The sequence below is a fragment of the Bos taurus genome, chromosome 16 (genome assembly GCF_002263795.3).
Source record: "Bos taurus isolate L1 Dominette 01449 registration number 42190680 breed Hereford chromosome 16, ARS-UCD2.0, whole genome shotgun sequence".
NCBI classification, from domain to species: Eukaryota; Metazoa; Chordata; class Mammalia; order Artiodactyla; family Bovidae; genus Bos; species Bos taurus.
The window spans coordinates 77,171,871-77,184,124 of NC_037343.1; the positions used below are offsets into that span (position 1 = coordinate 77,171,871).

At 39.9% G+C, this 12,254-nt stretch overlaps 1 protein-coding gene across 2 annotated transcripts in view; it reads left to right on the plus strand.

Annotated features, from left to right (window-relative positions):
- NEK7 (NIMA related kinase 7) overlaps nucleotides 1-12,254 on the plus strand; it is a 138,160-nt gene that overhangs the window by 97,464 nt on the left and 28,442 nt on the right. For both annotated transcript variants that reach the window (XM_003587112.6, XM_010813622.4), the window contains 2 exons: nucleotides 3,500-3,608; nucleotides 4,491-4,598. In XM_003587112.6, the coding sequence (XP_003587160.1) occupies nucleotides 3,500-3,608; nucleotides 4,491-4,598 (217 nt within the window). The remainder of the gene's footprint in view (nucleotides 1-3,499; nucleotides 3,609-4,490; nucleotides 4,599-12,254) is intronic.

The following is a 12,254-nucleotide window of genomic DNA, read 5'->3' on the forward strand; positions in this document are numbered from 1 at the left end:
GCAGTACGTTGTTTCCCAAGGGTGTTGGTTATGTGCTTCCTGGGACCAGCTGACACCGTCCCGCGTCCCCGTGGAACAAGTGACCAGGAATCTCTAGCTGGTGAAATAGCGCTACACTCAGGGCAGGGCCTGTGTGACCGTGCGGGCCGCACACTCACGAAGCAGACCCTGAGGATCTGGGTGTTTTGTCTGAAACGTCCTTCTTTATACATGAACATACCAAACTGTAGGGTTAGATGTTTTGATACACTACAGAAATCAGCTTGTTTTTTTGATCCAACAAGATAATTTTCTGTTCTTTCTCTGTTGATGAGTTTATACTGTGTAATAGTGATAAAAATTTTTCCCAAGATTTCCCAAGGAGGAATGCTGGAATTGCAGAACGTAGAAATAAGAAATGTATGTTCTGCTTGGAGTGGGAGTGTCCAGACTGAGGAGTGATTCCTCCCCAAAACTGGTACTTGATAAGCAGTGTCTGCTGTATAATTTGGTTTTGGGGCCTTTAGTTTGTAAGAGAATGTTTGACAGTGAAAAAAAAAAGCTGTGCCGATTTTCCGAAACACCTTTGCGTGGAGGCAGGCTGCATCAGCTAGCCTCACCTTAGTGACATTGCGTGTTTTACCAAGGATGCTGAATTCCACCTAGGTGAGATGTTGGTCATCTTGTTACACATAAGTGAGAGAACAGTATAATCTGATGTTTGCATATGCGTTTACAAATACACTGGTTAGCTTTTTGTTACATCTGGTTTTCTTTTTCTGATATGAATACTGTTCAGTGTTTGTTTGAATGTTGAAGGAGGTAGAAAATATGCTCTTAAAATAAACAGTATTTTAAGCTTTGCATAAAAAAAGATGAACCCACTTTAAAAATAAAAAAAAGACAATAAAAATTCTGTCCAAATGATCAGGTATATCTGAGTGCTCATTTCTGTCTTTCATGACTTTTTAGATATTTTATTTTCAGATATAAGAGGTTAAAATTCTGTTTTATAACATAGTAAAAGTGACTTATCTTTTAAATTTTTTTCATAGAAATCTTTGTTAATAGTAACCCTTTAAAATGATTTAGCTTTATTAAAAACATACCACATGACAAATAAATGTACGTTTTTATTCCTATATATTGGTATTACATTTACTTCCCCCAAATCTGAAGCTGAATTGTCTTTTTTCAGAGAAAGATAGGATTTTTGAACAATAATGCTATTTGACTAGATAATTACTTTAAAAAGATATGTATATTTTAGAATAAGTAAAGAAAAGGTTGTTTTTTAAAAATATATTGGCATTATGTGAGTTCTTGTTTTATAGTGCTAATATAAATTTTACCAGAATTCAAATTTTTATTGCCTTTTTTCTATTCATCCTCTTAAGAGATAGCCAACAGTGCCACCATCAGAACAGACAGGCTCTTCTCATCATAGGTATTGGTTTTTCTGGGGAGGAAAAAAAAAAAAATTTTTTTTTTTTTTTACTCAAGGCTGGTTGAAAAACTGTATGTTTAAATAGACATGGAAAAAATATTGGGAGATAACCAATGACATGTTAAAACTGCTTTTATTTTATGATTGATTGAATCAAATTCATAAAATTACCCTTCAAAAACATTTTACTAGTTTGGATACTTACATTTGGCCAAGTCATTCTGTCTAGCTAGCATTATATTGATGCCAGTTCATTGTTAAAATCTTTTAACTTGTTGAAAGAAACAGTCCTTGGCCTGATCACATCTTCCATTTTGAGGGCAGTTTTCTCATTGTGCCCTGTTTTTAATATACAATTTATTTTTTAATAACAGAACTTTAAAGGTAAACTGTCAGGTTAATTATAATTATGATGATTTCAGAATCTATATTGAAGCATAAAATTATTCTTTCATGGTCTGATACTTACATGATATGGTATATTTATTTTTGAATGAAAAGAAGCCTGTTCCCCATCTTCCTGTTGACATCAAACGGTCTTCTGATATGCTAATCCAGCGTCAGGGAGAGCACATAGACAGGCTTTATTTGGACTCATTCCAAGTCGGAAAGAAAATTATGTGTCTAAAACTGATTTTGCAGTGTTGCCCTCATAGACTGAAAACCGATGCTGATGCAGGCTGCCGTTAATAAGATTTAACACTGAAACATGATCTGGGAGGTTTTTTCCATTTTAGTAATAACCCTGATCTGCTTTTTACCTGGTCATTTGATTGTTACTTATTTTTTGTTTTTTTGCTACTGAGGTAGTAGTCATTGAAGTTGCTAATAAGTTCGTTTCTGTAGTACGAGTTACGATAAAGATTACCCTGAAGTGATTTGCTTTTCCTTGAAGAGCTCTCCTTTGGTGCGCTGAGTGCACGTGAGTCAGTAGACCTGATCCTGTGCTGAGCGCGAGGTAGGCACGCTGGCAGCTCTCTTTCCCTGTCTTGTTTTTCCTTTCAACCCGCCCTCACCTGCTCACAGGGGCAGGGACTGACAGAGTGTGTTGTGTTGGGATCATCTGAAATACCATTTCTCCATATTCAGTTACAAAAAAAATCAAAACAGTTGAACTTTCTAAAATGTCACGTCATCAGATAAAGTGCATTAAAGCACATGTTTAAATGTTGATGTCTATGTAAACATTAAAAAGTTAAAATTGTCTGAAAATTTGTTTAAATGCAATACTTTTTCATGTTGGTCATTTACAAATTTTGCTAAGAAACCAGTTGCATTTTTGGTTTTGAAAAATAATTTTTATGTAAAGAATCCTTACAAATCCTATGAAATGAAACTAAGGACTTTGTTCTTGAATTAGCATATTATTAGTATATTCTTCCAGCACATATAATGCAGAAAAATGGGCACACATATGTCCCTTGGGTTTTGCAGTTACTCCGTTACGGCCCCTCTACGCATGATGGTGCGGTCTTTCCGGACTAGGCTGCTCACGCTCAGCTTGCTGCCCTGGTCTTCCTCTCATGTTTTGCTCCCATGTTTAGTTTTATTTGTTCAAAGCAAAGTGCAGGTTTGACTTGGAATATGCAGTGGAAATATTCATGAAAGTTTTCATGCAATTCCCTCTTATTTATTTAATTTTTAATAAATTAAGTGATATTTCAAATCACCAAGGGTGGTTCAGTATTTAAAAGGAATTCTACTTCACTACCTTCTGTCAAGAGAAGCCCTGTCTTGTAATGAACATAATTACCTCCAGGTCTCTAGACTTTCTTACTCTGGCTATTCTTAAATTTGACATCCTTCTTTTTGATAAGAAATCACCTTATATGGATGTTAAAATTTTGAAACAGGTGGACATCACAGAGATGTAGCCTGATACGGCCTATGCTGACTTTAGATACAGTCGGGAGAAATTTAAGGTAGGATATCAGGTACAAATCCTGGTATCATTTCACTATGAAAAATCATTTGTTTTTTAGCTTCTAATAGATGAGAATAGGTGTTTTTCTGACTTAAGTCAGAATCTAGTTTGAAATTTTTTTTTAATCTTCTTTTTAATTTTTTAAACAGCATTTTAAGAAACAAAAGAGGCTAATTCCTGAAAGGACCGTTTGGAAATACTTTGTGCAGCTGTGCAGTGCGTTGGAGCACATGCATTCTCGACGAGTCATGCACCGGGGTGAGTCCAGGCTTGTGAAGCTTTTCATGTTGTTGTAAAGGTCACAGGGCACTGGGCAGTTTACGAATAAATTCCTTCCAGCCATTGTGTTATCATGCTTTCCTAGGTGATTTATTTCCAAATTATAATCTTATTAATACTAGAATGATAAGCCTTTAAGTAAAGCCGTACTTGGTTTTAAATAAGAATGAGAATTAGTTATTTTTCTATTTAACTTTTTTTTACTGATTATGTTGGTAAAAGTTAAAAAATAAAATAGATGCAGGAAAGCAGTTGAATATGCATAAGTAAGAGTTGTTTTTTCCTTTTTAGTGAACAGTATACCTTATAGCTACTTAGATTTTTAATGTTCAGCATTCTCTGGTAATGTATTCATGATTCTCAGTCAAATGGTCAGACCAAATGTATGAAGGTTACATCACTGAGGCATGAATCCCTTCATTTTGGGATGTAAAAAATTTCAGTACAGTTGACATAAGCAATTAAAATAACATCATCTAAGTAATTATCTGCATCTGTTTTGATTTTATATTTTATGTAAACATGTCAATAAATTACTATTTAGTAGGATGTTTAAAACTGATAGAAGGGCACGCATTTATTTTGTGCTTTGAATTTCACAGAAATTCATTTGAAAATGAAAAAAATGCATTTTAAATGAAAATTAATAGTGCTTATCATCCTGTATTGATGATTGTCTATCAAAGGACCGAGAACTCAGAAATACTAGGATATGTGAACGTTACTCAAAATAAATAACTGGTTCAGAATTCAAACTGACTTTTTAACTGATATTTAAAGTTCTACAATGAGAAGTATTTTTAATCCCTTGAATATACTTCCACTGACATCATTTTTCACCCAGTGCCTTTTAATCCACAGATATAAAACCAGCTAATGTGTTCATTACGGCCACTGGGGTGGTCAAGCTTGGAGACCTTGGGCTTGGCCGTTTTTTCAGCTCCAAAACCACAGCTGCACATTCTTTAGGTAAGAGACACAATATAATTTCAGTTATCTATCTGCTTCCCTCCACCCCACCCACGTGATTAAAATATAAGGGACATACGAATTATATGCCAGCTCTTACCATCTAAATACTAATCAACATTTTAAAAATCCTCAGGTCCTGAGCTGAAACCTATCAGGTAAAATGCGTCCATTCATGTGACACTTGGACACTTCTCTTTGACCATCAGGCAGTCACTTAGTAAAAGAAAATGCCAGTGAACAAATCTAGTTTTAACTGTTGGCATGGACCCTCCCTTTTATTTTATGTTTGATAATATTAAGACAGTATGAAGAATAAACCATATCTTAAAGACCTCACCTGACCATTTAAAAACGTTAGAGTAGTTTGCAGATTTATTAAAGTAGCGTTCATGGTTGTGATTACTCGGGGGAGACCTACAGATGATTTGTGGCTCAGGAGGAAATACTCCCCTAAAGTGTAAAAGTACAAGTAGAAGACACTTGTAATTTACTGATTCTAGAGCGGATAACATACCAGTGTCCTTTGTACCTAAAACAGAACTGAAGGTAGCTAGTCCAACTTTACCTTGATGTAAACTGGTTTTCCATTAACATAGCAATTACTGGGAAGAAATAATTTTTAGATTGAATAACTTAAAGGGAATGATAGAGTTTCTCCTAAAAGTTTTCAAATCATAGTTTCCTTGTAACATAAGACAAAATGGTAACCATCAAATAAGAATTAAGATAAAAATAATTTGGCTTTAATTTAATGATACCTCATCTTTGGTGTCATAATTTCATTGAAAACAATTGATTTTTTAAAATTAAGTTACTGGTTTTAAGTGAGAAATAAAAATTAAATGGTCTAATGAGGAATGAGTTTCACTAAATGACAAAATAATAAAACGAGCCAAATTAAGTGACTGGACATTTTTAAAGCTTTCTGACTTTTGTCGCTGAGGCTCTTTGAGGCCTTGAACCTGTCGCTTGATTCTCCTGCGTCCAGGATGGCCCTTAGGAAAGATAACCCACGTTGACTTTGTCACTCACCTGAACGGAATGTTCTAACAGCACTCTGTCAGTAATCTCTTATACTTAAAAACGCTGGGTCATCATTACACACACACACGCACGCACGCATGCACAACTGCACGTGCCCTTAGCTCCTGCACAGGCATGTGTACTGTGTACATGCTGCTCTGCGGGCTGTCGCTCTGCACACACGTGTGTGTTCCTGCACACGCGTGTGTACTGTACATGCTGTTTTGCGGCTGTCACTCTGCACGTGCTGTAGTTGCCTGACCCTGAAGATCCAGCATTATTACGTGAAACCAGTTTTGGTTTCACAGACCTTACAGTTTTGGAAGTGTACTCCTTTAGCTTGCCCGCCACTGCTGCTTACAGGTGTTCTCAATGGGTTTACAAATGCATATGCATCTCTAGGTTTAGGTGACGTATTATTCCAAAGTATGTCATTATAGGGAGCAAAATTTTAATAGAAGAATTAAGAATTGCTAATGTCAGTTTTTATCTAAACCAGTTAACTTAGGGTCATGTAGTTGTATGTAGTTCATACGTGTGTGCATGTGCACACACACACGCACATGAATTGGGGATGCCCATCATCATAAAACACTCTGAGGCACACCTGAGGCACAGCCAGTGAGGAAGTAGCAATGAGACTGATTACTTTGACAAATGAATCAATAGGAAAATAATTTCTTTCCCAAGTATTTTTGTTTTCCATGTTATTTTGAGAAAAGTATTCTTAACATAAGAAAACATCTTGTGTTTCTGCCTGTCTTTTCTGTGAAGTAGAAATTTTGATGGTTTGAAACTGAAGTTCACTAAGCAAAGTATGTTGAATATCAAGAATTAAAGTTTGAACTCTAGCCCAACAAGGTGTTTGGACCCAATAAAAATCTTATGTAGAAGGATCAGGAAAAATTCTTCGCTAACAAAGAATATGTATAAAATAACAAGGATAGAAATTATGACACAGACTTAGACAAGTTGACCTTAATTTTTGCTTTTAAAAAATTATTGTCCTCCTGTGTTACTGACTTATACTTTTGTTTTTAAGAGCAAATTTGAAAGATTGTTTTAAAAATAAATACTAAGGATATATGATACAGCACAGGAAAATTTAGCCATTATTTTGTAATAACTTTAGGTAGAGTATAATCTATAAAAATACTGAATCACTATGTTGTACACCCGTTATAAATCAACTGTACTTCCGTTTAAAAAACTAAAAATAAAAGATTGCTTTTAAGAATTGGTTCCAAAAGTACTTGAAAATGTGGTCACCTATATAAATTTATTTTGCTCACAGAAAATTTGATAAACTCTATACTTTATGTTGATTTTTTTTTTCTGCTTTTGCTGAGGATTAAATCTGTAGGGCATGATTTATTCACAGTTCAGGTCTAAATATTATGAAACTACAAATAAAAGAGATCTGTATGTTCATATAAGAAAATTCCAGTAAGTTTAGTTTGAATGAATTCTATTCTGGAGCTAAATTTCATTTAATTTTGTAAAGGAGATTTTTTTCCAGGAATTTAAGTCCATAGGACAGAAATACCAAGGATTTCTAGAAACATCTTATAATTATGCATTTATATTTTGTTTATTCCAAAATGTCTTTTTTTCCAAAAATCAAATTATTTTCACTTATTTTGACTTAATCATTATAAGGAACACTTACAAAGTTTTTTGTATTTAACAATCCTTAAGAGATTATCAAGTCTTTGAATTTTTTAGTTGTCTCTCCAGTTTCTATCTCTAATATGTATCATTTAATTCCATAACATGTCAACCTGCAGTATAATCTCTGGTTCTGTCACATTTTCTGTAGCAGATAAGGTTGTATAGACAGTCATGTTTCCAGCCAGTTTTCAGAACCAAGTTTTTAACTTAAAAGTACGTCAACATGGAGCAATAATAATTCCTTAAATTTGGGATTAAAAATTACATATCAAAGATAATGTTGCTGGATGTTCAGATCATGTCCAGATCTTCAAAACTGGAGGGAAAAAAAAAATCTCAGAAGCCTTTAGTTTTATTTCTGCCCCCACCATACACACTGTCTCCCAGCCTCTCCACTTTCTTTTCTGTCCTCCTCAAACTGTAAGCACTTCCTCTTTGGACTAGGAAAGGATCCTTCTGTGTTTGTAATATTCCTTTTTAATCCATTATGGTTACCATATTCCCAGCAGAGAAAAATCCTTCTTTAAACACATTATCTGATTATCTTACTTCCTGCAAATCTTCACCTGTTCTCTGTGGCCTAAGGACTGTCATGAAAAGTCCTTGGCTCGGCATTTGGGGTCGTCTTGGGGGGTGTCCTCTGGCCCGCTCCCTCCTTGGCTGCACGCCTTTGTCCATGGTGTCCGCCATACTTTTCTTCTTGCCTTGTTGTGAGTGTGGGACAGAAGGACGTTTGTAGAGGATGGTGGATTTCTGGATTGACCTGCCCGCTGTGCTGTAGGACCTTGGTCAGGCCATTTATTCACTTTTCTCTGGTTCAGTTTCCAGGTTTCTACGAGTAGAAATGTGGGTAGTAACCGTGCTGTGTTCACCAGCCCCTAGCCTAGTCATGAAATGAAGGTAAACGTGTTTTCTGAGCACTGTGGTGTGCTGCATAAATGCCGAGTTGCCTTTGTGACCGTGATGGTGGTGTGGAGGAGACAGAAAAAGAAAGGGGAAGCAGAGAGGGAGGCTATGAGCAATTTATTTCTGCTCTTGAAACAGCTGCACCGATTCATTCAGAAAAAAAGGTGCCATTCCAGGGTCTGGGTACGTAGGCAAGTCCTCCTCTTGATGGTTCTCACCTTGTGGTGGAAGGAAATAGATGAATAACACGAAGAACTAACAGGGTTTGTTAGCCTGCACATGGAGTGACCAGCAGGGGGAGTATTTTAGAAATGGCACAGCCCCTGCCAGGAGGTGGCATCTGAACGGGGGTGAGAGGGTACAGAGAGGCCCAGGGAGCGACATCCCAGGCTGACCGGGGCGGGCCAGACGAGGGGCTGAAGCAGGGTGGGCGCTTCTGCAGGAGGTTTGCGGGACGGGGGCCTCAGCCACACGTGGGGGTGGCTCGCCCCTTCCCCAAAGCTCAGGGGCCAACCCTTCAGCACTGGCGTGAGGACCCAGCCGTGACCTTCCCCTGTCCTCGGGGTCAGCACGCCCAGTGTGGTCTACTCTCCTCGGGGGCTCCCCTGTGCTGGCCGCTTCTTCTGTGGCTCTTCGACGGCCCCTTAGCATGTGCTTCACAGAGCTGAGCAAAATCTTAACGTCTTTGTGCTTGCCAGCCGAGCACGTGCCACGTTTATCCCTGTGGGTGGTCTGAGCTCTCGTCCCCTTTCCTTTTCTCCGTGGACTCAGTTAAGTCAGATCGTCATTTAGTGCTTGTGTATGCAATTGGACAGAGGGTGTGGCTGGGAGACTCCGAGTTGGAATATACATGTCCCGATGTATAAACTTCACTCTATTCTTTCCTGTTGTTTACCAACCGCACAGATGTAAGACTTGTTGGAAAATGAGTTGTGTGTGTGTGTGTGTGTATCTCTGATTTTATGAGGAGGGCACGTCTCCCCCTTGAGTCAAGCTCTCTCGATAAGGGGCTCCCAGACTTCCCGATAGTGCGCCCCTGCCCCCACGCCCCAGCTGTACCATGACCCCATGGGAATCTCACTGCACAAAACTGAAGTGGAAAGTCCCTGTTACAACCATGGTTCCTCCTGATACTGTCTCTTCTATTTTGTGTTACTAAAAATAACGCTATTTGCAATGCAGTAAATTGATTTCACAACTCATTAATGGCTTATAACCCGCAATTTGGAAAACATTAGTCTGTGTTTACAGTACTTCCGTGCTGTTCCATTTACTTAAGGACTGAGCCCTGTTTTTCTGCCTCCTGTTAGGCAGTCTGCTGGCCGGGCCAGTTCGGGTGGTCAGACAGGACTCAGTCATTCACGGAGCTGCCGGTGCTTATGAGGGCGGGACTCACATATGTGACTGTCCTGCTCACTTCGCAGTCTTTGGGCTCCCTGAGGCCCGGGGGTGGGTGCGAGCTGTGGCTGCAGATTCTTCGCCTTCCAGAGTCCAGGAGCCCGAGGCCCAGGGGTGGGCGGGCTTGCATGCGGGAGGCAGTGAGGTGCTCCTCCGCCCGGCCTGTGGGCACGCTGCATTGGGGCCTGGTGGCATGGTCCCAACGCCACCAGGTCCCCGATTTGCCCCTCACCTCCACCTGGGGTCACCATGTCCCACTCCGCACGCAGCTGAGGAACCTGGGGGGAAGCGCCATTTGTGCCTGCCCTGCACTTGCCTGTTCTCCGTGCCCAAGCCTCAGAAGTGAGCAGGATCCGGAGGTCTTTCTTCATAACCCTCCTGTCGACCCGCAGCTGGGGCTGACATTTCCGGGGAAACGCCCCTTCGAAACTGGAAACTAAAACCTGTGAAGTAGGAACATGGCCGTCAAGGTGTGCGTTTCCTGTTGTCACCTTGGATTATTTTAAAATAATCCAAGTGTATGATTTTTAAAACAAATATATGATTGTTATTCAAGCCATATCAAACTGCCCGTCTTTCCTGTGATACTGACCCAGAGGAATCCTCTCTTGCTCCTCAGTACCAGCAGCCATTGTGGCAGTGAAGATGGGCACAGCAGTTTGATATTTGCAAGCAGTTTGAAGGCACCTTTTCTCCTCTGTCCCGTCACGTTGTGTGGGGGTCGGGTGGTGATCCCTGAGCTCACTCTATTTAATAATGAATCTGCTGCCCCTGACACACCTCCCCTAGAATTCCTGATCCTTATCGTGTTTTTGTTTTTTCCTGTTTTTCTTCGACTTCTTACCTTGGAACACGCTGTGTGACTCACTTACTATGCCTAGTCCTTTGCTTCTCCCTCCCTCACCACATGTATCTTCACAAGGACCGGGGTCTCCGTGGTTTGGGTTCGTACCTCCTGTATCCCCAGTGTATAGTAGAGGACATAGAGTAGATGCTCAGTACCTCCTGAGTGAATGAATTAGAGGCAGGCTGGGCATCAGAGTGTGGATTTAACTAAATCCGTCACAAAACACAGGTTAGAGCACGCTGCAGGAAGCAACAGCAGTCAGCACCGAAGCATATTATTTCTGTGGTTATCCAGAGTCCACTGTGGGCCCAGATGGCCACCCTGCCTCCACATGGTCACTTGGCATTTCAGGGGCTTCCGTCTCGTGTGATCTTCACAAGGGGAAAAGATCATGGAGAATTCACTTACTGGCTCTCAGTTAAATCTTTCTGCTTGAATGTAACACAGGTTGATTCCCATTCATGTTTTATTGGCTAAAACAAGTCTCGTGTCCATGCCCATCTTAAAGGAGTGGACATAGTAATTCCCCCGTGCGTCCAGGAAGAGGAGAACCAGAAGCAGCGAGGACCATGAGCTGGAGGGAAACGCCTGGGTTTTTTTTTTTTTGTATGATTTGTCCTCTTTCTCTCCTTGTTTATTTTTGTGACATATTTTGTAGCTATTGCACCTGAAGAGTACTTAGCTCTCTTGATGGGATTGTATGGTGGTAGGGGAGGAGGAGGGAACCATACATGGCTTTGGGGCGTGTCCATCATTCTGAATTCGGTGATTCTGAGCAGAGGGATTATTTTTAAATCCAGAATAATTCATGAGGGATGCTAGAGTCTTGATCCCTGGTGAGTTTTCTCTTTATCAATAAATCTATGATTTTCCCTCCTGGACATACACATGATCAGTTCAGTCGCTCAGTCGTGTCCGACTGTTTGCAACCCCATGGACTGCAGGCCTCCCTGTCCATCACCAACTCCTGGAGTTTACTCAAACTCATGTCCACTGAGTTGGTGATGCCATCCAACCATCTCATTCTCTGTCATCCCCTTCTCCTCCCACCTTCAATCTTTCCCAGCATCAGAGTCTTTTCCAGTGAGTCAGTTCTTTGCATCAGGTGGCCAAAGTATTGAAGTTTCAGCTTTAGCATCAGTCCTTCCAATGAATATTCAGGACTGATTTCCTTTAGGATGGACTGGTTGGATCTCCTTGTTATCCAAAGGACTCTCAAAGAGTCTTCTCCCACACACCAGTTCAAAAGCATCAATTCTTTGGCGCTCAGCTTTCTTTGCCCAACTCACATCCATACATGACTACTGGAAAAACCATAGCTTTGACTAGATGGACCTTTATTGGCAAAGTAATATGCTGTCTAGGTTGGTCATAACTTTTATTCCAAAGAACAAGCATCTTTTCATTTCATGGCTGCAGGCACCATCTGCAGTGATTTTGGAGCCCAAAGAAATAAAGTCTGTCACTGTTTCTACTGTTTCCCCATCTATTTGCCATGAAGTGATGGGACCAGATGCCATGATCTTCATTTTCTGAATTTTGAGTTTTAAGCCAGCGTTTTCACTCTCCTCTTTGATCAAGAGACTCTTTAGTCCTTCTTCACTTTCTGCCATAAGGGTGGCGTCATCTGCATATCTGAGGGTATTGATATTTCTCCCAGCAATCTTGATTCCAGCTTGTGCTTCATACACATGATGAGAACCTTATTTTGGCAAATTTAAAACATTTATAAGAAAAATTTTTACCAAGCTTCAAACATCAACTGTGAACTGAGTGCCATGTAGCATGTGACCTGCTTTCTCTTCTCT